Source organism: Cheilinus undulatus, linkage group 9 (genome assembly GCF_018320785.1).
Source record: "Cheilinus undulatus linkage group 9, ASM1832078v1, whole genome shotgun sequence".
NCBI classification, from domain to species: Eukaryota; Metazoa; Chordata; class Actinopteri; order Labriformes; family Labridae; genus Cheilinus; species Cheilinus undulatus.
In genome coordinates this window covers 24,932,761-24,960,747 of record NC_054873.1, presented here as the reverse complement: position 1 = coordinate 24,960,747, position 27,987 = coordinate 24,932,761, and the positions used below count along the sequence as shown (strand labels likewise).

At 39.0% G+C, this 27,987-nt stretch overlaps 1 protein-coding gene across 14 annotated transcripts in view; it reads left to right on the top strand.

The window, feature by feature from the left end:
• The window catches only part of mef2aa (myocyte enhancer factor 2aa), an 88,389-nt gene that overhangs the window by 28,483 nt on the left and 31,919 nt on the right, over positions 1-27,987 (top strand). For all 14 annotated transcript variants that reach the window (XM_041796448.1, XM_041796453.1, XM_041796451.1 and 11 more), the window contains 2 exons: positions 2,937-3,130; positions 16,388-16,591. In XM_041796448.1, coding sequence (XP_041652382.1) covers positions 3,077-3,130; positions 16,388-16,591 — 258 coding nt within the window. In that variant the 5' untranslated portion in view covers positions 2,937-3,076. The remainder of the gene's footprint in view (positions 1-2,936; positions 3,131-16,387; positions 16,592-27,987) is intronic.

The following is a 27,987-nucleotide window of genomic DNA, read 5'->3' as shown; positions in this document are numbered from 1 at the left end:
GTTGATGTTCAGTTTTAGAAGATGAAAAAAATGAGCAAAACTGCACATTTTGGAGAAAATGGTTGTTAGGATGGCATCAAACTGTTGCTTATGCTCACATTATTTAAATCATTTGAGCATATAAATTATCTTAAGGGGTTTCTTTTCATAAAAAAACTTCATCAAATTATGTTGTATTAATTCATCACAGATAAACTCCTCTTAAACATCATCATGGCACTTTGCCCACAGATGAAATGTTGTACCACTATAAACCCGTGTGTAAGAATTCAAAGACAGAACATAAATTCAAAAGGTCATTGACTGCACCAAAACAACAAGAAAATCCTATTACATCACGTTTTTGTAATAATACAAACTTTAAAAAATAAAAGGGGTTGACTTTCTGACCTCGACCTCATAAATTAAACGCTCCATATTTCATAAGGATGTGAGTTGTTACATAATTCCAACACTCTCTGCAGCTTGTACCACTCCTGTTCCCAGGATGTCTAAGGTATGACTTCAAGGGAGCTGAACCCCCTCTGACCTTGCTCTAATTTAAACACTCCTCTGTTACTGTGTGTGTGAAATAGTGAATGAACAAATCTCTCCCTGGCCTGTTGTGATGTGGTTTGGGGAAATTCTTTGCAGGGGTTCAGGCGGTTTCTTCCCTGGCTCAGACGGCCGCGCGTGGGTAGTTAGCGAGGTGATCTCAGTCGAGTTTTCTCTTCAGTGGAGCCCCGATTCAGACAGCCAGACACCATAATGCCAGTCCATCTGTAACCCATAATGACTGTGTGCCACTGGAACTGGTCATTTTCGTTTTCTCTGCCAATTCGGCCCCTGGCTTCCTCCCTTCACAACTGCTGACTATATCTAATAGCCCTGGTTGTTAACCTTTCTACATTCATACTCAGGGGGATTGTAGTTGTTTAGACATTTTCTATTTGCTGGGTCTATTTGCTGGGTCTAAGTGATGGATGTGTCTCCAGGGAGGAGGCTATATCTCTTCTTGCAGAGAAGCAGAGACAGGACAGAGTTAGATGTTCCCTGGGGCACAGTGTGGTCTGAAACACTGGCCAAGTTACAAGCTCATGTGGGAATACTCCCCCTCCACCACGCCTCCTCCTCACCCCCTATGGCTTCTTCTCCAGCCCAGGAGATTTCAACAACTGTCACCCCGGACTGGGTGCTCTCTTAATCATCTTAAGGGCAAAGCTGGCATTAGGTGGGTCAGCTCAGGAAGTGTTGCTATGTTGTCTTTACAGGCAGGGTGAGGTAGACAAACTTTTCTAAGAAGATGAACATAACGTCATAAAACAATCACAATATATGGAGATCAAATGTTCTAAAGCGTATTCACACATGCACTAAACTCCAGTTAATTTCCTAAAACTTTCAGGGCGGGTTGCATGTGTGAACATTAACAGTCAATTTTCCTTCTCTTGGATTTTTCGTGGAAGTTTTTCTGCCAGCCCCCAGGAAAATGATGCAGCCCCTAGTGTTAAAGTTTTTAAAAACAAACAAAAAACAATTTTAAAGAGTTATCTTTTAGGTTTTTTTATGTGCTTTTAGCAAACTCGATTCAATTATCTAATTTTATCAGGCCATTACTATACGATACAGAAAAAGGTAACAAAATGCACATATTTTAATTTGCATGTAAGTTGTATTTACTTTAAATTTTTTAAATCAGGAGATATGAGGTTATTTTCTGTGTTGCTTTTTTTATCCGTATTTAATAAATCACAGACTGTCCCAACTATCAGTGATAGTTCTAAATAACTCTAGATGGACCAAAGTATAAGCTTCAGTTATGCTAGTTTAGATAACAATAATAATAATCATGATAATAAGTGAGGGAAACCTAGAATTATAAATCTGGGACTTTATGTTCCTTTTTTTATCAATGAACCAAACCTGTACCAAAACGTCACCTTTAAACCAAGGTACGAAGTGAACCTCAACCTTTGTGAACCACTACACCCTACATACAGTATGTTGTTTTTTTCTTATTTTGTTCGTACCTGACTGTCCAGTTCCTTCTCTTCACGAATGATTCCAAGGAAGTTCTGCACCTCAGAGGTTGCCCATGTGGTGACGTTACTAGGCAAATACAAAGACAGAACATGGTTTTTCATGCCACATTCTTCCTTTGTATTATCACTGCTGTCACACAGGAAGTGTCAGTTCTTTTAACCAGTTGAAAGACTGTAATGCCAGTCAGCAGCTAAACTGACTGATTGAGAGACCCCCTCTCTTCTTGAAACAGATCAGCAGTTTTGAAGTTTTCCTCTACTTATAAGGTCAGACCTGACAAAGCTTGACTACCTGTTACAAATTTGCATTATGATGTGTTTTTCCTGCAAAATGTATTCCCCTCAATCACTTTGAAATTGGTCTATTGTTTTGGAGTCTTCTGCGTAAGTGAGTTTGAGTAATGCTGCAGTTTTTTACATTTAGTTGAACTGAGGCCCATCAAATAAATGGTGCTACTCAGTGGGTAGAAGAATTGACAGCTTTTACATTGAAGACATAAACACTCAACAGAAAAGGAAGTCTCACCTTAAAGTCAATTAATGCTAACCACTGTCTTCACTTCACAAAAAGGTGCATAATGTCCATCCCTGAACCTTCAGTTGTAGATTTATCAGTTAGGTCAACTTTGCTTAGAAGCAGTCATACTCTGAATGCATTTTATCATTTACTCTTCAGCCTTTCAGTTTTCCTTGTATGGTTGCCCCATAAGTGACACCTTTGTTACTTAAGCTCTTGTCCAAGTGTAGAATGAGGAGATAAAGTTCACACCGTGTGGGTCTTACGCTTTCTGAATGTGTTTGGGAACAGAAAACAGACACTCAGGTTCTTCGAAGTGCCTGAGAAGTCATTGAGTGTCCAGTCAACCTTCTTACCCCATCCCTTTCTCTCTGTCGTTGTGTTTTGTCCTCCTGCAGATTGTGGTGTGGGGAAGACAGAGGAGAGAGCGTGAAACAGAAGAGAGACCATTGCACGATGTGCTAGGAGAGAGGGGGAAGAAATCGTGTAGTTTTTCTGATATTGTTTAGGTGTCAGAGAGACAAGAAAGGATCCAGCCATGGGGCGGAAGAAGATACAGATCACCAGAATCATGGACGAGAGGAACAGGCAGGTGAGTGTCACATTGCTTTTTATCTATCTTTTTTCTATCTGGTTGGGTAACTAAGTACCTAGAGAGATATTTAGCTCTCAATCTTTATGTCTTTGATCTCTCACAAGCATTTTTATACAAGTTTGACGTTTAAAGCTTTTTATTTCATCATATAATCTTCACCCATAACACCAAGAATTATTTTGTTTACGTGATCGTATGAACCTAAAATCGTGATTGAAATTTAAGCTTGATTAATAGCTCAATCCATTTGAAAACATTTTTTTAAAAAGCAGATCACAATCAAATTTATCTCAAGATTTTCACTTGTGTGCATCCTCCTTTAGTATAGTGACAATTCAGTCCTTTCTTTACCTGTCTGAAGGTTACAGTCGTCTTCTGTTTTCTGTCCTGCCTTGCCTGAGTTTTGCAACTGTCATGGTGTGCATGGATCTAAACAGACATACCTCCCTCCCTAAAGTCCCCGCCAGCTGAACAGGGACCATGACATTTCTTTGTCAGTGCGGTCATATTTACAGACATGATTCCCCTGCCACCCTGCAATTTCAGCCAGAGAAGTTGATGAGGCAGCAGGAGCACTGGGCTGCAGTGGGGGCCTCATGGCGTGGGAGTGAGCTGAGGGTAGCGAGGAGCACAGCGGGCTGCCTGTGGCCTCCCCACACTGTAGGGCTTGTCCCCTGGTCTGGCAGTATGGCTGGGCCCCTTTTTGCTGTAGCACTGTGTGTTTGCAGCTGTTTGGTAGTAATTAGACGCAGCCACTGCACCACAGCACCCTCTCATTTGCAGGGTGGGTCAGCAGGACACACAGCACCCTTCTCTGCCTTGGCTGCACTGGTCCCAGCTAGCCACAGAGAGGGAGAGAGCTAGAATTCACTCTGTCTGCTCTCGTTAAATATAAACTCCTAAACAGCAAAACACTTTCAAAACAGCCTAGAAACAAGAATAACAGGCTAGGGTATATATAGAGATGATGGTTTTGTCTAGAAGAAGCAGGAAATTCTTCTTTTGATGATTTATACCAACTTACAAAGATGCATAGATTTCCCCTGGAAAAATAAAACAGAGAATGGATCATGTTTGATACAATGTAACGATGTAACCCACTCACCATACATTATGCTGTGTATTACACAGCAGCATAACAAGTACCTGTATATTACTTGACACAAATTATTTTTCTGATTGTTTTTGATAAAAAAATATTCCTCAGACTCTACTTTAATGCTTATTGAACTTACTGGAATAAGTCCTTTTAAGAACCCCTGGAAACAGAAGTTACCTCCTCTCACAAGTTTTACAGTTTTCTTTATTGCTATGCACTAATAATAATGGAAGTAGCAGCACTTCATCTCCTAAGAGTAAAGATGAAAGATGAGGCACTAGCCATCTGCTTCTGTCTGTAACTATTAAGCTAACGGCTGTTTCAGACTGGGTGCATGACTGCTGCATAGCAGCTGCGTCATGGCTTTACTTTCATTTTGGCATGCATGTAGACGAGTCAAAGCACACCTGAGCTCAGGCCAAAATCTCAAGGCACACCTTCTTCATAACCATGCAAAATCACCTCTTTAAATTTTCTTACCTTATCTTTAGTTAATATAGTTGTAGTGAGAACACATGGTTGTTCAAACTCACAATCCTACACCATTTTGGAACTACTGAATTACACAAATACATGCTAAAATGTGTATTTTTTCAGTTTATATTTCAGCCATGTCAGCCCTATTCACAGTTGGTGATTAAAGCAATCTACCATAGCAAATCCAAAACTTTTTGTGACTGATATATGTCTTTTTGACACCAAATCATCATAAAAACGGGCAAACGGGAAAACACGAAATGAGAATCTGCCAAAAATACTTCAGAAAATGTTAATCTTCTAAGACACTGGTTCTTTACTGGTCAGCATCAGAACCCACCACCATTTCCTTAAAGGAATAATTTACTGGTAATTTACCAGTAGAGATATTGGCTTGTTATAATTCTACCATGTCCACACAGTGTAAAGATGAAAAAATTCTGAAGTCAGTGCTTCATAGCCTGAGATATTCCATGACAAAGGTAAATTCAGCCAAAGGATTCATATACTCTAACATCCAGAATGCGCTGGGCTCATTGCCTTCCAAGGCTGCTCCCAGGCAGTTTCCTATTGGATAGGTGTGGCTAGCGCTGCAGGTGGGTGGTTGAATGTAAACATAAACAGGTGTCCATGTGCACACCTGTCAAAGAGGGAAAAGGTGCCTAGACAGTCTGTTTGTTGTAACCAGAGACCTGGGACTAATGTAGATCTAATTTAGGATAAATTAAAGCTACAAGCCTCTGATCTCATACATTTTCCTCAATATGTTTATTTTATGATTCTGAAGCTTATTTAAAATAAACTAATAAAAATTACAAGGACTTCTTCTGTCACTGCTGTCATAAAAACCACAGTTCATATATGTTGCAGCAAAGCTGCTACTTCTAAACTACAGTTGGGCTATAATAATATTTATTTATAGGAATTTTGTGAAGAACATAGAGGCAGGAGAGTGACAGCTGGTGTACAAAAATAAAGAGAAATCCTAATTTTAATTGTTTTGTTATGTTATTTTCTTTTTTGGGGGGGGGGGGGGGGGCCGTGAGTTGTGAAGACACAATATGAGCCATACAAACTGTAGGTTATAACCAGTGGTCAGCATACAAATGTAGGACAGTCCTCACCAACCATAAACTATAATGTAGACTTATTAAACCTGTCCACGGTGAGACGTGATTTACTCCATCAGCTGTTGTCAGGAACAGTGCAGACTCACGTGGATGCGGATCACTGAGGTCCAGAAAATATGAATACAAGTTTCTGATCATTTCTGTTATGTCTCAAACAAACACCAGACAATTAACAGGACTTTAACACAAATGTAAAGTTCAGACTAATTCCTGATGTCTAAAGAGACAGAGGGAGAAGAGGAGCATGAGTAAAAACGTTTCATCTCTTTCAGACACTGTTTTTAATTAGGTCAATAATATGGACACAAATATAACATCCTGGAAGGTTAAACATTCTTTTTTTTCTGCTCAGGTGGATTTTAGCTCATTGTCCATTTAACAGGAGAGGTGAAACAGCGATAAGAAGACGATGTGCGCTATGACCAAAAAGCCGACATAAACATAAGACGGTGAACAGGTATCATTATCTGTGCACTGTAATATTTATCTTCGTTATTTCATGTGAACTTTATCAGAGGTGCATTATTGTGCTTTTGACTGCACAGAGTTTTGGAGGGTACATGAGAGGGTATTTCTCCTTACTGTTTAAAGTAAAGGCAGTGACACAGTGATCATTGTGCATGTCATATACATTTACCATCGATGCACCGCTGTTTGAAAACTGGTAAATTATTCCTTTAAGCAAAAGCGTGACCCAAATTCTTCAAAATATTCAACAAGTCAAATTATATTTTATGAAAAATCTTAGTTTGGATCCAAAAATGAACAAAACTAGATTGAAGAAAGACAGGACTTAAGGAAAATGTTTATAAAGCAAACTATTACTGTAAGGACCTGCGTGCATCCATTTTATTTTCCTCCATTTTCCCAAGACAGCATGGAAATTTGAGATATGATTCATTACTGTAAAACCTAAAAAAAATGTTTATACTGTATGCCCACACATGGCCTTTGTACATCATAGACTTTTTCTCCTGGCTCACATTCATGATCACCTGGACCCACCTTTGGGCCCTGACCCACCACTTGAGAAGCATTGTTCTAAGAGGATGTCAAAGTTTTTGATACTTGCATAGTCATAGAAATCATGCATAATTGTACAGATTCCCAAGGCACACCTAGGCTTGCCTCAAGGCACACCAGGTTGCCTTTCCACACCATTTGAGGACCAATGATCTAGAGAATAGAGGGCTCAATTAATTTTACCATGACACCTATAAAATAGGCAGGAAAATGATAAATAGAAAGCCATATTTACTCAGCAGATATGTCCCCATTGGTGGAATATGTCACAGGCAAGATAAATTGGGCTGGTTACACTTCTGGTTTGTGCTTTTCAAAGTAAAACCCAATTTGGAATTCCTGTTGACAAAACTCACCTTGAATGCAGAATGTTTTTATTCTGAAGGTAGGCTATACAATGAATCAAGTCACTTGTTGGGACACACATGGCATGCATGGTGCAAGCTGGAGCGCATATGCACCATAGCTGAAACGCAACAAAGAAAAATCCAGTCTGAATCAGCCGTAAGAGTTTAGCCAAGTGCAAAACAGAACTTAGTGACCAGCACTACACCTGGCTCTTCTAAACAGGAGAACAGCAGAATACTCTTAACTGTACAGTATGCAAAGACCTGTGACATGAGGGGGACATAACAGAGGAAAATACTTGAAAACATGTTGTGAACGGTTTGCGGGTGATCGAATTAACCCTCCTGACACATTCGTTTATCTGAAGTGTGCGTAGGAATACCTTTTGCTGTATTGTTTCACAGCAAAGTTTCCCAGAGAAGTTTTTTGCCATTAATGTGTCTCCCAAAGCCTCGCGTTTGCATCAGATTTTAAATGTCTCACTGTTTAATTTGTGAGAAAGTTTATCAGGAGAGTGCAGGCTTTTCTGCTTGCAACTAGTCAGTTATTGCTGGCTCAGCAGAGATTCTGTCCTGACAATTGGCCACAATGCTAAAATAAAGCTTTGGTGTAAAGTGATGTATGCCTGTGTATACTCTCTCTCTCTCTCTTTTTTTTTTTTTTTTCCCCTGGGCCATGAAGCGCACATTGCCATCTCCCCCCTGGGGCGAACTCCTAACCAAGGGGGAATAGCCATTAGCATATGCTGCCCATTGTCGGGAGACAATTTGAATCTTTATCTACGCCACTCTGCTGCTAGCTATCCAAACTCATAGCATTAAAATGAAAGGAGTCCTTAAGTGGGCTAATTAGATAGAACTGCTTTACAGGGTGTTGTGTGGGGACAACTGGGGCTTCCTTGCATTATCATGAGTGCGAGTGCTTTAGGAGGGTTGTTAACCTTTCAGGATTTATATTACAGAGTGTGCCAAAGGCCGGGGAGGTCTGTAATTGCACAATCTATCAGGAATTGTGAGTGCAGAGGAGAGACAGGCAGTGAACTTGGCTGATATTCTTCTTTTTGTAAAAAAATATTGCTCCAAGTTATTACGACACTTTATAATTGACACATTTTCACAACTTAGAGTTACAAAGTGTATGATGTGTGAATGAAAATGAATAAAAACAGTTTGGAGAGTTGTTGCATTCATCATCTTTTAGTGCAGCTGTCTCTGCTGTGTGCAGAATGAGACATGAAGGCAGCAAAGGTCCTGTCATGCATACTGTAGGATGGTTCCTGGGCAATGCCCTGCATAAGTGATGATGGTCCTACAATACTGCAGCACAGTCACCAGGAAGACTGATATGACTGTGGACTGCAGATGGATGCCTGATAACAACCAGACAACAGCACCGCCTGGGTTCTTTCTCCTTATTGATAGCTCTTGCAGCAAACATATACAGAGACACACTAACTTTACACTTCTTAATGTCAAAAATTCAATTTTTCGTCATTTCTCATTTCATATAGAGTTTTTATTTAACCTTTCTTTAACCAGGTTGGTCCCATTGAGATTAAAAACCTCTTTTTCAAGGGAGACCTGGCCAAGACAGGAAAAGAGCACAAGAGTAATGTCTGGTGACAACAGATTTTTCCTGATTTTTGCTGCTCTTTTCATACATCTGCAGATTTTTCCAACTTTTCAGAGGAGCTGTCATGTTATGCATGGATCCAGGGAGCGCACACATTAGTCCTGTAAGTTATTGTATGAAGCAGCTGTTATAACCCAGTGAGCACTGTCTAGTGACATCCTCTGGATCCCATTAAGCAGGCTCACTGGGGGTAATTGCCCAAGTCATTAAAAGTTTGATGATTTTGCTGCTGGGTGGAGGGTTGCCTGCCCTTGCTGTGGCTCATTTTGGATTTTTTTTTAAGCTCTGGCACTTAAGTTGCCTGAAGGCACGGAGCAGTTCTCTGTCTTGCTTTGTCTCCAGGGAGAAACACCTCCCATAATTCAGCCTTCACCCAATCCTGCAGTCTTCAGCGATCGTCATTATTTTTCCGACAGGTAAAGAGCTTCATGAACAGAACAGAGGAACATTGTTCAGTGTGACAGGAAGTGCATGTATTATCATTGTTTAGGATGAAGTGTGGTCTCCGCAAAACTGTGCTGAAGAAGCAAAACATGAAGTTGGATATCAAAACTTTGTGCTACAGAAACCCTTATTATTACTCTGTTGTCAACAAAAACACTCTCTTATGATGATTTAAGCCTATTGTGGAACATTTCTACTCTTACAAACAGATTTCTATGGAGCTGCATCTTTATTTTGTTAACTAGCATGTCACTCTCTCCACTAAATAGGATCAGTCATGGTTACTGGAGGTTTCAAGGTCAATCCCACTTGGTGGACGAGGTCTTTGCGCCCTCAGTTGTCCAAATAGGGATCCTGGGGCCGTCCTCTCTCCCAGTGAGAGCTGATCTGCGCAGACAGTCGTGCTGGCCTCGGCCTGTCTCCCAGGCCCATACACTCTGGCACCGCATCGCCAGGGCAGCAGCCACAGGGCCCGGGTCACTCTGCCAGCTGGTGCCAGACCTCTGTAACTCTCAATCCCGCTTTCATGTCTGCCATGGGGGTCGTCTGAGGTGACATGAGGTTCTAATAAGGCCGCCAGCTCCTCACTCCTCCGAAGGTGTGAGTGAGTCAGTCGTCTCCTGCCATGAAGCAGTCACAGCTGCACTCTGAGTCCCAGATGTCTTGTTTGTCATCTTGGCACCTCTGCCTGTGGACAGACATTGATAGACCTCATGATTGACACTTCTGCTCTGTGTGTTAGTGGGAGTCAGGGTTTGTTGAGGTGTGCTCAGCTATACATAGAGTTTTGTATGGCAGAGGGTGATGATTGAAAATGAAGACTGTAAACACATCGTTGACAGGCACATTTGCTAATTCTGTAAATTTAAGATGCATTACTCTCAAGAAATAGTGACAATTCTGAATATATGATAGAAGTTGGTTGGTTGGCAAACCCTGTTATCATTTTAAACGAATGCTAAACAGAAACATTTGCTATCTTTACTCAACATTGAGCAACCTAGTCTGTTTGACCCTTTTTTAAAAGCACCCAAAACAATTGAGTCAGATTTACAGAAAGCAAATTTGCTATATTAGTGAATCAAGTTTAAATTTTTTTTGGTTCTGTTAACTAAGCCTAGAGCCCTGCATGAATCTCTTTCGTAATCTCGCTCCTGCTGGATTTCTGACTGTTACCGCCCACTCCTACAGTGTGTGCCATGAACTCCTGCCTGCACCCGCAACAGATCTGTCCAAACATGCCTGCATCCTGCATGGATTCTGACAGTCCATGTTAAATATTTTTAATAACTGACAGTGTGGTTAATTAAAGGAATGGTAATATAAATGTGTTCACTCAAGCATCACCCTGACAAAGCTGCCTCCCAACGCTCACATCCTCGTCCTGCAAATGATGCCACACATAGATAAAAGAGCAGCTGGAGGTCTCGGACTGATTTAACTCCTGGTTATGGCTTATTAAGAGCAATGTCAAAGTAATATTTACTAACCTTATTTGCACATCATTTACCCCAAATTTATTTCCAAGTCCTACAGAGGTGGAATCGTTTCTTAATCTCTGGAAAGTTTGTGCATCATAAAAAAATGCAGTGCAGTTTTATCAACTCTCAAAGACAGTAGTCTCATCTTTACTCTATTACGCTGTGCCATTACTGATCTTGTCATTAGATGCTAAATGCAGTAAGGCCACTTCGCACAGAAAGGGGTGTTTTGTTCCCCCCAAATAATTGCATAATGGCTCAGAACCTCTGCGCACCGGTGTGTATTTTAGTAATTGGCCTACAGCATAATAAGACGAGCATTAAAGCTGTGCGTTTTGACTCATTTACAAAGTTTAAGAGCACACACTTTACTGTGGAGCTTTAACAAATCATCACATCTTTTGGCTGTGCAAAAACTGATACATGTTCAAACATGTTTATGCAACACTGCCAACTACAACTGACAAAAAAAAGCTTTTTAACACCTGTTGTCTTTTTATGTGAGCACAAAACATTGCTTTAAAGAGAACTTACTTTAATCAGGGATCATGGATTAGGGATTATTACCCCATCTAGGCATGCCAAATATGTTGTTGCAACAAAGTCCAGCTGTTTTCCAACTCTGTCGCTTTCTCTCTTGGTTACAAAGAGAGACCAGATTCATGAGCACATCCTAGTTTCTGTCTTTTAGCGTATGTTATACAGGGGAAGGGACATAATGGGGAGGGGGACAGAAGTGAAAGTGCAACAATTTCTGATTTTATAGAAAACCTTTTCATATTTATGATCTTTCCATGGTGCCAGTTTCATACCAGTACACGAAAGAAGTCTTCTGAGAGGTATCCAAGACAATTGGAGCAACAGTGTGGTGTGCAAATCGAGACAGACAGACAGAAACGCCACCAATTATAGTTGCAAGATAAAATGTGGTTGCTTTTGGCACACCCAGTTGTTGTTTTAGAATGAAACAAAACAGAAAACATCTGCTATCTTTTCTCGACATCAAGCAACCCAGTCTGTTTTCCCCTTTTTTAAAAGTAACTAAAACAATTGAGCCCAGTCTTTCAAAAGGCAAATTTGCTTCATATCTAAAATAGTTAAACAAGTTTGAATTTTTTTTTTGGTCCTCTTAACTAAGATCCCTTTCAGTATGACTTCTACATTTTGTTTAAGTGAAACTACACACTTTTGTATGCTGTAGCACTTCTCTTTTATTTAACTTTTTGATTGAGAAATCTAACACCTAAGTACCAAAGAATCATTTCAGAGCTGACACTGGAGGTTGTAAATGCAGACTGTCTGAATACCAAACTCACTTGACATTGTGAAGGCTTTTTCAAAAGGTCACTGTTTTCAGCGCAGCACAGCCTAAATGAAAATCTAGTTTAGTCAGTGATTGTGCATGCTGTTATAATGACCTTATCAAAAGCACAGAAAGGTAGAATAATTCCACTTCACTGGAGTTATGTAGCCTCCTTTCTTTCAGTTTGGTTTCTTAGAAATTCTGTACAACAGTCCTGAATCACATCTTACTATAGGAGCAAATCAAATTTTTAAGACCACATTGGGTTTCTCTGTGGGTGTCTTTGACTTGGAAATCTTCACCAGAAAGTAAACCCCTCATTTGACCTCAAGGATGTCTGTGGCTTTCCACTGTCTTTGTATATGTTGGTCTTTATGCTCTGAGACGTTTGTGTCATGACTTTCCTAGTGAACTAAGCTGAACTTTTCAATTTTCTAAAGAGAGGAAAAGAGACTATTTGTACAAAAAAGTGTCTTTTATTACCTATTAAACATTCAGTTGTCACCCTTAATGCAGCAGCTGCTTATCATTGAGGAACTGTGTTTAGGCCCAGGCAGCGAGCGAGTCTCAGTGCTGCAGCTGAGGCTGAAATGAAGCACTGGCTGGGTCAGCAGCCCTGCACTCAGCACTCTGCCATGCATCCAGGTGGAACAAAAACCTCGCTCAGCGTCTCATCCTGGGCTTCCTGCTGAAAGGTGACATATCCATGGCTTAACAGCTATATTCATCTGCTAAAGAGCATACAATTTGTTAATCATTTTCCCACATGACAGTCCCCGCTTTCCACTTGGTTAGGCAAACAAACAAATATGCAAGCAGGTAAATGAGGGAATGGCCCTCCCTGGTGTTAAGTCGCAGGTGCTCAGAGTAGAAAGAAACAGGATATTGAGATCTACATTGAGAAGCTCACCAGAATAATGCGCACAAACCACAAAATTTTTAACTGCTTCACCAAACCCAATCAAAGGCTTTATGTGTGTGGAAACATGTCATTTAAACCTCGTCATTTCTAGAAAAGTCATCCCAAATTTTGGTTTGTCATCTGAGCTCGGCTAACACAGTCACACTGAATAGAAAATGACATGAGAGCAGGCTCCTCTGTGTCTACAGCAGCAATAATGGCCCTGTGTAATTACCTGTAGTGTGAAAGATTTGAAATTCATTTATCACAGCTGGAGTGACCCCACTGCCTCAGCAGCTCCACAGACACTATGCAACACATAGGATTATACTGCATTATAGCAGTTAAAATGAGGGTATAGCCGCAAGCTGTGACCAATTAAAGTTGAACAAAGCTAGCTCATCTGCTCAACTCTTCTCTTAGTAGGTCAGTGAAACTGATGGAGAATACAGGCACACGCACTCCTCTGCAGCTCTGTGCACTGCTTTTACTCGCAGCCACGTTGTATAACACACATTTGACAAGACACGTGCACTTAAGGACGACATAAATCTGAAACCATGATCTCAAATACACACATTGAAGAACTATTTTCTGCAAACAATCATTAGAAAGCCAAAGGAGAAAACACCTTTATTTCTGTCCTCCCTTCTTGTGACTGATGTTTTCAGCTTGAGAAATGACCGTAGCGTGTACAGTAAAGAGGTGGTGTAACATAATGACATGTGTGTGTATGAGTCTGAAGCAACCACAGAGACAGAGCTGCACAGATACAGGACAGAAAGTCACTTTGCAGAGAGGGTTGCGTTACCATCTGAGTGATGTATGACCCCAAGTCCCATCTGAGGGCTCATGTTACAAGGCTTATGCTGCACTACACAGATAGCTTTCCGTATATGGAGTCAGGGGCTACAGTAATGTATGGACCCCTGTTGTTGCCAAAGCTCTGACTCAGCTGGCCGACTCGTGCCTCTAACCCTGACCTCTGTCCCGATAACTAGACGTTTCAGATGAGCACAGTGTCATTGAAATCACTCTTTAAAGAAGAATGACATTGTAATTTGTTACCTTGGTTAAAGAAACGTTGTTCTGAAACCATGGGACTATTAATACTGCTTTCCCCCCACCTAATTTATACTCCAGATGGAACAATTTGTCTTCAGAAATAATTCAAATTTAGCAGAGAAAAATCACATTTCAGACAGAACAAGTTGTCACAAAACTGCAATTATTTGTTGAGCATTTACTCCATTACTGTACTTTCTATAAAAGCTGCTTAGTTAATTGACTTTTAATCAAGATAACATGTCATCAGGGATTTTCCAGTATTTTGCCATATTCATTTTACTCTCTACCTTTACAGGCCTTCCAGGGCCTGCTGCCTAGAAACATCCCCACAGCATGATGCTGCCACCACTGTGCTTCACAGTGGTTGATGGTGTGTTTGTGATGGTGTTCAGTGTTTTGTGTCTGCCAAATATAGCGTCTTGTCTGGGGGCTGAAAAGCAACATTGTGGTCTCACCAGACTAAAGAACTTTCTTCCACTTGTCGATGGAGTCTCCCACATGCCTTTTGGTGAACTCTAGTCAAGATTTGATACGAGGTTTCTTCAACAGTGGCTTTCTCTTTGCCACTCTCCCATCAAGCTTTGACTGGTGAAGAACCTTGGCAACAGTTGTTGTATGCAGAGTGTCTCCCATCTCAGCTGATGAAGCTCCAACCACTCCAGAGTAGTAGTAGGTGACTTGGTGGCCTCTCTCACTAGTCTCTATTCTTGGATGAGGACGGCCTGATCTAGGCAGGTTTACAAATGTGCCATATCCCTTTCATTACTTGATGATGGATTGAGCTGAACTCTGAGGGATGTTCAGTGCCTTGGAAATGTTTTTGTACCAGTGACCGGACCTTCCGGACACAGGTGTCTGTATACTACATCACTTGAGACACATTCAGTGTACTCAGGTGATCCCCATTTCACTAATTGTGAGACAACCTGGACCAATGTGCCAAGAGGTTGTGCAACATGCCACTGCTGCCAGATGTTTGCTTTTTATGTAGATGTACGTACGTATTTATGGATTTTGTAACTGTAGGACAGAGTTCAGGATAAATTTCCCTACGGGGCCATTAAGGTCTATCTTATCTTATCTTATCTTAATTGGCTGGACCTCTGTTAAAATAGGTCAGTCAGGGGGTGAATATTTATGCAGTCATTAATTTTGTTTTTATCATAGAAATCTATTTTCACTTTGACATTAAAGAGGAGGGGTTTTTTCCAAAAAAAGCCAAATTATATTGACTGTGATTGATTTATAAAATCAATAAAAGGGTAAAACACCCAAGGGGGTGAAAACCTTTTTTTCTGGCACAGTATGTGATATTGAAACCCCACATCGTTATCAGACCAGATTAAGGAATGTGAAGTGATATTCCGTGTGCAACAACTGCAAGGTCTGTTCAACTGCATGTTCGCAGGAAGCCTAAAGAAGGTTTTTTAAACTCACATTGCCCTGGGTCATGTTAAAGCCATTGGTGCAGGATTGACATGAGAAGTACCTAGCATGGTGCCAAAGCACCAGCTATTCTGTGACACGCAGGTATGGGCACATATAAATAGTGAGTCCTTTTTTTCACAGGTTGCTTGTTATACAAATTACAGCTACATCATTTAGGGGAGTTCTGCCATCACTTTTGTAGCATCTTCAGACACAGGCAGCAGTACTGCTGCTGCTGCTGGAAACAAACACACTCTTAAGGCATATATATCATATCATAAACATGGACTCTTCACACAGCATCTTCTGTCATGGCTGTAATTAAAGCAATTCTGTGGATATTTTACAATAGCTCTGCCCAACCATATCATGATTATCAATTTTGGTCGTCAATATCGATCAAAATAAATGTGATCATTGTTTTGGCTGAAATCATGCCCTACTTTCTAATTCTTCTTGCTGACTTTAAGTCTACTTAGTTTTATTCAAATGTTTGTTTATTTTTCACTGCTTTAGCGATCTTGATACTCTTGTCCCATTAGAGATGCAAAGATCAGTTTATGAAATACATCAAATTGACGCACATTTCAAACAACTTAAAAAAATTTGCTTACACATTATACAGCAGTAAAGATGATAAAATAATGTAACGAAAAACAACTAATTACATCATTAAGTTTTTGATTTTTGATCATTAAACATGATGAAAATGCAGTTTTATATATATATATATGTACTTCTTCACCCACTGACATTAATACAATGTACATGCAGTTAGCAGAGAAATAAAACCTACTGCTTATCCTTGTGTAAATATGATATTGATAGGCAGTTTCTGTTTGTATTTCCTCAACGTTAATGTTTTATTTAATACCATTTTCCTGTGTAATGGATGGTTCTGTTTCTCGTGTTTTCCTCAGGTAACCTTCACGAAGAGAAAGTTTGGCCTGATGAAAAAGGCCTACGAGCTGAGCGTGCTGTGTGACTGTGAGATAGCCCTCATCATTTTCAACAGCTCTAACAAACTGTTCCAGTACGCTAGCACAGACATGGACAAAGTGTTGCTGAAATACACAGAGTACAACGAACCCCACGAGAGCAGAACCAACTCTGACATTGTAGAGGTGAGTGAGTGTCGCCACCTAACTTTATGAGGAAATATTTCTCTCACATTGGGCCTCTTTCCTCACTCTTTATTTCTTCATTAGATTTAGGTTAGATCAATAATTTGAGTCACACTTGGGCTTTGTTTTTTTAGTGACAACTGTAGGCTTCAAAGCTTTGCTCCAAGGGTAAAGCTTTAAACAAACAATAGGGATGAACAAGTAACAGTTTCCTTTTAGTCACCATGCAGATAGGGCACAGGAGGTCTGTGCTCGCTGATAAGTTTGCCGTCTCTTGTGCCCGTCAACTGACGTGGAAAATCTATCTCTGTACACGCTGGCTGCTGACCGCCAGTGCTGCCTGTGTTTCCCATAGATATTGTACCTGTAGTGCTCAGTGCTCTCTCTACTCCTCATCACAGACCTTCAGCTCCTCTCTCACTGTAGTGAAAACACAGTGTTTAGTAAATTCCATACTGCTCTATAAAACTCAACAACCACTTGGGTTTCTTGGCAGCCTGTGCATGCCCGGCAACTAGCGGAAGAGTAAGCCACTTGTTATGCCAGTGTACAAAACCTTCAGCCAAAAGAGAAAAAGCCAAAGTAAATGAGAATGATTAGGGATACATCCTGTTCCAAACATCTTTCATTGGCACTTGTGTAGTTTCTGTGCCTTTCAAGATCTGCTTTAAGAGCCTCAAATCTTGAGTCTGACTTAATGAAAGCATATACAATGCATGTCAAAGCCGATCTTAAATCTTGACGTGCTTGTTGCTTTATTTTAAAATGTACTTAGACTATTTTTTCTTGCTCTGGCATGTTTTTCAAGACAATTCAAAATGCTATATCATATTCCTTCCCCTGCCTGCTGAAACAAACACAATTTTTATTACTGCTGCCCAATTAAAGAAATAAAGCATCTATAAAGGGGGAGATTGAACATTTTCAAGCTTTCTCTGCTTTGGAGAGACTTTCACTTGGAGGAATTAGTGAAATTACATGCAGCATAAAGGAGTCAGCTGTGGCCCATTATCTTTTATTCATGCTGCTGCTGCTGCTTGTGAATTACCTGCTTGGCAGAGCTGCAGAAGAGTGCTCTGGCATCCAGTAGGCTCATGCAGTCACTTCTCCATCAGGGGCCCCCTCTGAGCTCAAGCAAGGGCTCACCTGCATAAAAAATACATGGATACATTCCTTCCTTATGTAACGGTGACCACAAATTTGCTTTTTCCAGTACTCTGACAGTTCTTATTTGAAACAAGCAAACATAATAACACCTCAGACTCAGAATAAAATGAGAACTTCACTTCAGGTTGTTGTGGCACATAGAACTTTGGACTTACAGCCTTATTTAATTTGAATATACACTGTGTGTCATGTAGCACTAGTGGTCTCTTGCTGCTTTTCCCATTTAGCCCCTCTGTGTACTACTCTCAAGGAAACTGTCCCTGCTGCACAAAAGGAGAGAACAAGCCGCTGTTGTCCCCGCTCACTCGGCCAGCATCTTTGCAGATATGCACAAACCCCCCTCTGCCTGCTGGCTACATGCACAAGGTTCAGAAATGAAGAAGCGGAGCAGAAGTAACCCAGCCAGTACACTTCACAGAGTCGCCACACAACCTCAATACTGACATGGTAACACACAACCAAAGTCAGAGGTGGTTTATAATCCGTGAAAGATATGATATGATCACACATTTAGAAGAATTCAGGCATTTTTCTCATCTTTGTGCTACTTTACTACAGCACAGGTCCTGTAAATGAAGGAGGTGATGCATTTGTATTGAGAGGAAGAATCCAACCCCACCCCCTTTAATCAAGTGAAATGGGCCTCACATGAGGACACTTACCGTGGACACTTATCTTAGTTATTAAATTGTGCTAAACCAATCTTTGCCGTGCAAACAGTCATGTGCTCATTCGTCCACTTTGGTAGGCCAAAAAAAAACCTCTCCTACTTTTTCGCTGGGAAGCTCGTTCAGTGTGACATACTAAATCAAAGGTCACATTCCTGCTCAGTAGTACCATCTGTAGATAAAGGCCGAGCTGTACAATGTGGGAGAACAGTCTCCATGTTTTCCACAGATGGATGCATGCCTGGGCCACAGTTTGATAACCCATTGGAGGGCTATGGACTTTGTCTCAAACTTGGCTTGCAGTCCAAAGGAGAGCTGCAGGCTCCGTGATTTCAGTCAGTGTGTGTTTTTGTGTGTTTGCAAGCACGGATGGTTTTAATTTGACCAACACTTCAGGAAGCAGGTGAACCATCGGATGAAATCTCTGTTTTTATATGGATTACCTGTGTACACCACAAGAGCTGGCCGTAGTATAGGAATGGAAAAATCCTGATCACATTTTGCAATATGGCCTAAAATTTATGGTACAGGATTTTTTCTTTGCCCTTTACAGCAATGGTATTGTATTATGATTATCGTTTCATTTCTCCCCTCATGAGATGTGTCAAGCTACTACCCACAACACCACATTTCCTGATGTGGACATTCACAGTAAATGCATTCAACAAATAACAACTATAGACTTGTATTGTGAAGAATTAATCGGAAATAGTGTGTATAGCTTACATCATTTATCTGAATCAGCTTTAACAGTGATACAAATGAGTGTATGGAGCAACCGTGTTTACAGCTGCATCTTCGACCTCATTTAACACCACATCCTGCTACTTGAAATTACCATGAGCTTTAAACGAGTGAATCATGAGTTAAAACACACCTATAACAAGCTGTTTTTATATTTATTACCACGGCTCTGGGCTCAAGACAAACCAAGTTGATCCATTAGAGTTCACAGCTCGTGTTGAAACCCCAGTCAGGTCGACAGATACTTTTTTTTTTTTTCTACTAAGCGGTTCCACGGCTGGTTGGAGCTAGTGCTTGACCTATTTCATATAATATTTTCCATTTCAACAGCCATCAGCAAATGAAGTAGGCATGAAGCAATGCAATTAGCAAATCTTTATTCCAGTTGTTCTAAACTGGTAGAGCCTAAGGACCCACCATCAACTCCTCAATGAGAAATTGTGACCAAAATTTTTTTACATTTTTCAATCAACTGGATTTATTCCATAAAAAACAGTACAGTTTGGACCTCATGTAGTACAAAAATGTAACGAAACAAAGAGATGGGACCGAAAAATAAGATATATTTCTAAAGAGTCTCATGGACTTCATCATTCTTGGCATCATTTTTGTTTCTAGGAACACATTTGCGACACCATGAAAAGCTCCCAGCGACCCACTTTTGGGTCCTGACCCACCAGTTGAGAGCCACATTGCATCACACCAATTTAATGCTTGACTTTAGCACACATAACAGCTGACCTAGAGGAGAGATTTTATTATTGGGCAGGAGATGTGACCTGATGGACAAACTCTGATCTGTTTCATGACCAACCATGAGAGGAAATGTTTGCATAGTGGAAGTGTTAAAAAAAAAGAGGTTGTGAAAAATAAAGTTATCATTGGCTTAACTGTAATTTGAAACATCAGTTTTATCATTGGCTCCAATTTTTACAATCAGCGCATCTTTAATCTTTTTCCAGAGTTGTGATTTTTTCATCTCATGTCTCTGCATTGTGCAGTCCTTCAGATCAAACTCATCAACCTGCATTAATTTGTGCCTGGTTATAAATGTGGTATTTAATATGTTTGTGTTATTATGAGCTGAGCAGAGTGCTCATGACCGTATGTGTTGTGGTGTTGTTGCCATTGTGCCTCATATTGAATTCTGTGTATACCACAAATGAAAATGCTGCTGTTGGTCATTAGATTAATCTAATAATATTTACTCTTCCTCCCCTGGCTGGTGGAGCTAATGAGATTTTGCTCATGCTCCACGATAACCTCACACCGTTCTCCTGAGCACAGAAGCATCACTGTGTCTCCTGGAGAAACCTTGAAATTACAGACTAACTTCACAGGCGTCGTTTAGCATTTATCTGTTTTCTCTTTGAGCGGTTTAAAACAGTTTATGTGTACAGTAAAGATGAGGATAATCAGGTTTGCAGGCACACGGAACGGACATCAAATCAACACTTAAACTGTAATAAAATCAAGGCTGTGATTTGTTGGTAACCTAATTTTAAGATGCAGTTTAAACTGTTACATTGTAATTTATATAATGTGCTGCACAAAAGGCAGAGCTTTGCCTTTTCACTGCTCTTTTTTGAAACGTCTTTTACCCCAGTGATTTGTGAGGGTAAACAAGCCGCCATCATTCATAGGGAAATGCTGCTTATCCTTCTTATAATAAAAATGGGAGTCCATTGTTGATGGGAGTCAGGAAAAAACAGATTGTTTATTATCTATTTATGAAGGAACACCGCAGTGAGTGGAAATTATCAGGTAATTTACATCTGCTTTTATTTCATGATCACTATCAGCTGTTTTATCAATTGAGCCAGATTAATAATTCAATGAGATATGAAAATTTTGACCATTGCTGAATGCCAAGCTGTGCAACTGCCCTTTGCAGATTATTAAGTGACAAAAGCCATTTAACCAATCACAGACATCCTTTCATTTTATCTATTTATTATAACAGACTGAGGGGCGTTAAGGCACTGTACCCGACTGAAAGAAAACTACTACTAGTTGATGAATGAAACCTTACTGTGTTGGCCTGAATGAGCACTGGCACTTTCAGACAGGAGAAGCTTTTGTTGTCAATCACAGGCCAAGCAGTGATTAAGACCCATTTCTATCTTAATGAATGCAAATTGGCACATCTGCTATGGTGGGCTTGCTGTCCAGACTCTTCAATTAGCATGATTGATCAATTATCCTCCTGCTGGTGGCTCACTGGAAGTGGAAGATGGGGGAAGAGTGTGTGTATGGGGGGGGGTTAGTAGAAAGATGAAAGAACATGAGTGAAAACTCGAAGATAAAACTGTCCTTACAGGCATCCCTGTAATACCCCAAGTATTTATTTCAGCAGAAAAGATACTGACTTTAAAACAGATTTTGAACATTATACTGTTAAAAAGTTCTCATTTATTTGACTCTTCTGTACAAAGACAGGCATCTCCAGACTCTTGCAGTACTAATAAGCTGCTGTTATATACATTTATGCCAATAGCTGCTTCACAATTTCCAAGCTTGAACTTTTTATGAACAGACATTAAATTTGCACTTTAAATCAGCACCTGATTCTCCATCAGCAGATCCTCTGGTTAGATATTCCTGTGAGAAATGAGCTTCAGTGTAAATATTTAGTAGCTTGGTGCTCTTTAAACTTTGATAATGTTGTGCGTGCATGCGTGCTTGTTTGTGTTTGCTTTAACATTAAGCTCAAATCCACCAAAAGAGTGGTGAGACATTTCTGAGAAGTAGGGGAGGTTGTTGTTTCTTCTGCTGTATATGATTATGCAGTGAGCTGTTATGTTATTAATTAGGTGATATGATATTACACAGCACTGAGAACCACTCTGAATCATTTGGTACAGTTCTATGTTATACTTTTAAATGGTTCCATGAATTATTACGATTATTAAAAGAGTATTTCTTCAACAATGTTGTTCTGTAAAGCACAACTTTTTTGGTAACGTTTATAAATGACTAAATGAGTTAACAATTACTCAGTCAAAAGAACTATTTTCACTGTTAGGTTGTTTACAGAATTGAGTTATCAAAGTTTAGCTTTTCTCCGACCTTTTGTCGTATGATCTTTGTAAAATTGAGGATACTGTGTTTGGTTTTTTTTTTGGAAGATTACCTTTGGAAAACCCTGAGGATCAGTGATTGGTTCAAAACAATGTATACTTTATATGAGTGATATTTGCAGTGTTACTGACTAGTTTTTATAGATATCAGCTGCATATATAGGCTACAGTGCTTAACAAATTTATTAGACCACCTGTCATATTTGTCTCAGAACCCATCCAGCATAATGAACTGCTTTAATGTGAACTCTTTCATTTCAGTGAGCTCTCCACGTTTTACCATTTTTAACAGGAATGAGGGATTTCAAACTGAATTCACCCAAATTTGATCCGGCTCACTGGGCTTCTCTGAGAAATCAGAAATTAATCAAGCATAACATTCAACCACTAAAACTATTTTTTTTCTGTTTAGGAATGCAAGTAAATAACTTTAATTTGACATCAAGAAATATTAATGTGCTTTACTATTTTTTCAGTTTTTTTGTAAATCAGTACATTTGAAAATTCATGGATAACAATAATAAGTATATTTTAGCATTAAAAATATCATTTGGGTTGAAGAGCTTCTACATATTGGTGTATTAACCATTGCAGAAACATAAAAAATGATTTTCTAAATTATCAGTGCTGTTAATTTAGGGCAGCTGTGGCATAAACCTTACTTTGGTTAGAGTGGTCTAATAAATTTGTTAAGCACTGTATATATATATATATATATATATATATATATATATATATATATGTAGATGCAATTGTTTGAAGAAGTTTTCTCTAAATTTGTGGGGTTTATTTGGAAATCAAAAGGAAGTTAATGGGGATTTCACATGAAAAATGTGTTATGTTAAATGCACAGTATGGAAAATTCTACTGCCAAGGGGCGAATAATATGACTAGTACACACCAGCTTGTTTTTAATTCAGGACTGTCCAATAGTCCTGAATATTGGTGTTGCAATTAAAAAAAAATAAATAAATAAAAAAGGACTGTTCAATAAAAACATCTCATAAGACATATTTACTAAACAGAATACCAACATTTTGTTTCAATTCAGAATTTTCTCAAATTAAAGGAGAAATGCTCTGAAAAGTGCACTTCCCTGTTCGTGCTGGAAGCGGTCCTAGACTGATCAGAAGTGCAGAAGAGCACTTTTCAGGGCATATCTCCCTCATTATGAGAAATTTATGAATGAAACCAAACATCAGGTTTCATTATGAAAAGCTTACTGTTTGTTCCTCACCTTTTGTTGTGGAATTGTGCAGATCTACCTTCAGTAGGTTAAGCTGCCAGATAATAACATAAAAGGAATGCTACTAAACTGTGGCGTGAGGCCAGTATCGTCTTTTAAAACATGTAGTTCATTTTTGATTTAAAAAATGTTTCATTTAGATGCTTTTGAGGTTTTTAGTGTGAGTGATTCATCTGTTGTTTTCTTTACAATGGTATAAGCTGGTAGCTTCATTTAATGAGAATGTAGGGTAGCTGTTTGCTTCTGCCTCTGCTTGTTCAGTAATTACTTAATACATGACGGCTGACTTTGTTTTAACTGTTCCTACCGTCTATAATTATTGTATTAAGTTATGATGACTAATAGAAAAGTCTAGCACTACTACTTACTGAGTGACAGGTGTCATGGCACACATCTTTTATTTGCTGATCACTTGGGCCGTATTCATTCAACTCTGTGGTCTGACTTTTGACCATGACATACCTGCAGTTTAACAGACTGAAGAGACAAATAAGAAAATAACAGAAATATAAATGGTGACCACTGTTTACAGGTTAAAGCCATGATACTGTAATCTTATTTTCTATTAGCTGATCAAGAAGAAGGTGATGTATGTGGTAACAGCTTAAGTCATCAAACTCTAGTTTGTATTGATAACGTGAACATGATGATGTAATTACAGTTTTTGTTCATGAACTATTAAATAAAAAGGTTTTTTTTTCTTGCCAAGTTTCAGTTACACTTTTGCCACTCTATTTCCACTCCTCTACACAACCACTGTGAGACTTTTTCATTTTGGTAGCTCCCCGATGAGCTCACAGCAGCAATGATGAGAAATCCCTTTTTATCTAAATCAAATGTCATTGCTATTGACTTAGACTTATTGGGTTGATGTTGATTTTTCAAGGCTTTCAATATATGGGAAATTTTCTGCAGCCCATTTTTATTATTACAGAAAAAAAAGTGCACTCCTGCTCTCCTGTGATTTATTGGAGTGATATTAAAATGAGTTTCTACATTTTTGTCTTGACTTATGGTCACACACAGCACTGTACATTATCTTAAATGAGAAGGGTTTATCTTAAGTATGATTACTGTTGATGAAGCTTTGTTTTATGGGCATTGTTTGTGATACTGCCTCAGGAAGGGGTTTTCTCTCTACATTTCCACAGAAATTCTAAATCAGCCTGACATGCAATTCATGTTTACTTCCTGCTATTTGCCTTTTATTTGGCTCTTACAAACAGACTGTGTTGTGAAGATGAGTTACTTCCCATTTACTGTGTGTACAGAGAGTTGTGTATACCTGAGAGCAGACGTTTAACCTTTGGGCCTGTGCTGGTCAGCTCCAGGGTGAATGTGCTTCCAGTCAAAACAAACACACTTACTGTTCACACTGCTCCAGCTTCTATTTCAGACCAGTGCAGTGGGACAAGTTAAAAATAAATAACTCACATATGTTTAAGTGAAACAGAGGAAGGGTTATCTTTGTTTACTACAGAAATACACCTGATGATGTTATTCAGGGTTACAGTATGTGGCCTAGATTGTTGAGTCAGCCTCTCTGAGTCTTCTAAAGGAATGCTGAATAAAGAAATAAAACATTTAACATCACAAACAGAATATTAGTTCTTTGATATATTCTGTCAAACAGTTCTATTGTACAAGTTAGTAAAGGGAAGTGCAGTCTTGCACAGACATGACATAGTTTAGTTTATTGCTGTTTGGGTGGGACCCCTACTGAGGACAACAAAGACCTAGTCTACTTAGAGGTTGTCAAAATTAGATTCGCAAAATTAACTTCAATCTTAATAACACACTAACTGTAGTTTATATTAAAGGTCTTTTGGCAAGAACCATTAAAACTAAGCCGGATTTTTACAGCAATATGTCGCTTTTTTGTTCCATGTTCATACACGTACTTAAATACATGTACTTACTATTATATATATATTATACTTTATACCAGTGATACTCAAGGTGTGGCTCTGGAGCCACATGTGGCTCTATTGTGATTATTTATGGCTCTTTTATGTCTTAATTCTAAATATTATTCCCCCAGAAAATCTTAAGAAAGGGAAACTTTTTTCCCATTTTCACCATTTTTTGCCACTTTTCACCCGTTTAAGCTACCTTTTGCCATTAAATACTAATTTCTTTACAATTTTTTAGCCGATTTGCAACTTCTTTTTGCCACTTTTCCCCCATTTTTTGCCATTTTTCGAACGGTTAAGCTAACTTTAAGCTTAGCCATTACTTGTTTCCCTTTTTCCCCATTTTTGCCTCTTTTTCAAATTATGCCACTTTAATCCCATTTTGTCATTTTTCACCATTTTCTGCCACTTTTTGCCCAGTTAAGCTACCTTTTGCCATTAAATTCCACTTGTTTCCTTTTTTTTTTTTTTTTTTTTTTTTTGCCACTGTTGACTGCTTTTTGCCCATTTTCACCACTTTTCGCCCATTTTTGCTGCTTTTGACCATTTTAGACACCATTGATTTATTTTTTTTGCCACTTCAAGTTTTTGCCACTTTTCACCACTTAGATTATGGCTCTTGCAATGTTTTTTTTCAACAATTTGTCTCTTTGGTTGAGCAGATTTGAATAACACTGTTTTATACTATTATATAAAGTATACTATATACATGTACTTACTTTTTCTATCTCATATTGCAACATGAATGCAGTCTGAATTATGTTTGGTTTTTCTTTAAATCAGTGAACAGTAATCTACACTCCACCCTATTCTTCTTCCTGTTACCTTAAAGGAAGATAAAAATGTGAAATATCAGCAGATCAACCATACAGTTAAATAATATCTAAGTCGACAGGGCATTCAAGTATTGGTTTTATAGCTGTTGTACCATGATTAACATGGCCGTCTTGTTTAATGGAGAAAGCCCAAAAAATAGTCAAGTCCATCAATATTTATCACAGATTTAATAAAGTAGCCTTTGTAAATGTACATGATTTTTATTCAGTCAAACGCGAAGGGTTATTTCCGTGAATGCTTCATGAAGTGAGTGCATCCGACGCTTTAACAGTTTATATATAATATGAAGGTTGAGGGCTATATAGGGTGAATTTGTCACTTTAAAAAGGAAAATGGAAATTTAACTGGTGTTAAGATTGAACCAGATCATGAAAGACAGCCGGGATACGTTGATCTGGTTTCAAAATACGCTTCAAAATTTTCCCCAACAGATTTGATAAGCACAGAGCGATCCTTATACAGATTAGCTAAAGTAAAAAGAAGTAAAGGAATAACTGAAATTTGGAGAAACAAATGATCAGTGTGACATTCATCACTAATGGGCCGCGCTGATGTGTTCCTTCAGGCTCTGATTTGTGTACATGAAATCAGGTCCATATAAAGTCAGGAAACTGGATTTATTACCACTTATAACTGTCTATGGCCCACTGTGTCTTTAGGGAATGGTATGGAGTTCTGTTGAGTCCAAATATCCCAAACTTAGTCTGTTTACCTGTTTTCATCAGTTCCCCATTGAGCAGACAGCAGTGTTTCAGACTGTTCAGCCCAACTAGCCATCATGTTTCGCGATGAAAGTGACGTCAGTGCATACCCACTATACCTGTGGATTTTAGTCTAAACGTTCAAGGCTGTCACTTCAGAGTCTAAGGTTCAATCCAGTCCCTAGTAAAAAAACAGCACTATGGTAAATATAGGGGGGAAGTTTAATAAACGAGATTTATTGTTCAGTGTATTTTGACAGTTTCTTCATTGAACGGAACCAGAAAATGTAAATGTATTCCTTTGATTTTATCTTTTTTTATGTGATTTTTTTTGGTTAAAACCAAGCAGCTGTGTTTTATAAAAAATGAATCCATTGTAAGTGTGCATTTTCCTCTTGACACTGACAGTATTTAGACTTTTTTGCGACATACCCAGGTACATGAATTGGTGATATCTTCTAACTGTTAAAAGTATGGATCTAAACATCTTATTATGATGTTTGGTTGCACATTTAATAAATATTTCATTTATTTTGTGACAGCTGTGTAGTGCTACCTTATTATGCCATCTTTTTATCAAGTGATAATCCTCATTTATTTTTACACTTGTCCCTCATGGAGCAGTGTGGTGAGCGTTGTCTGAGAAGTCTTCTCTCTATGCGAGTGAAGCAATATTAATGGTTCTGTTGCGAGCGCCATGCTGGGTTTCAAAGTGCCCCTTTTTGTAGGACAAGGACTCCTTTTCCTCTGGGCTTTTAGTGAAAAAGGGTCACCAGTCCTCTTTTGTAGTTTTCTCCGCGTAATGAAACAGTTGAGGTAATGTTCACACTTTTCTGTAATACTTGTCCTCGGTTATGAACAGACACACATTAGTTGTTTCCTGATGGCAGAGTAATGGCCTTTGATTTTATAAGAGTGATGTGGTTTAATTATTCGAATTAGTGTAGGTAGTATTCATGTACTTTGTATGTTTAGGGCTGCTGCAAAGATTTCTATTTAGTTGCTTAAAGGCTCAACCTATGATATAAGTAACCTGATTT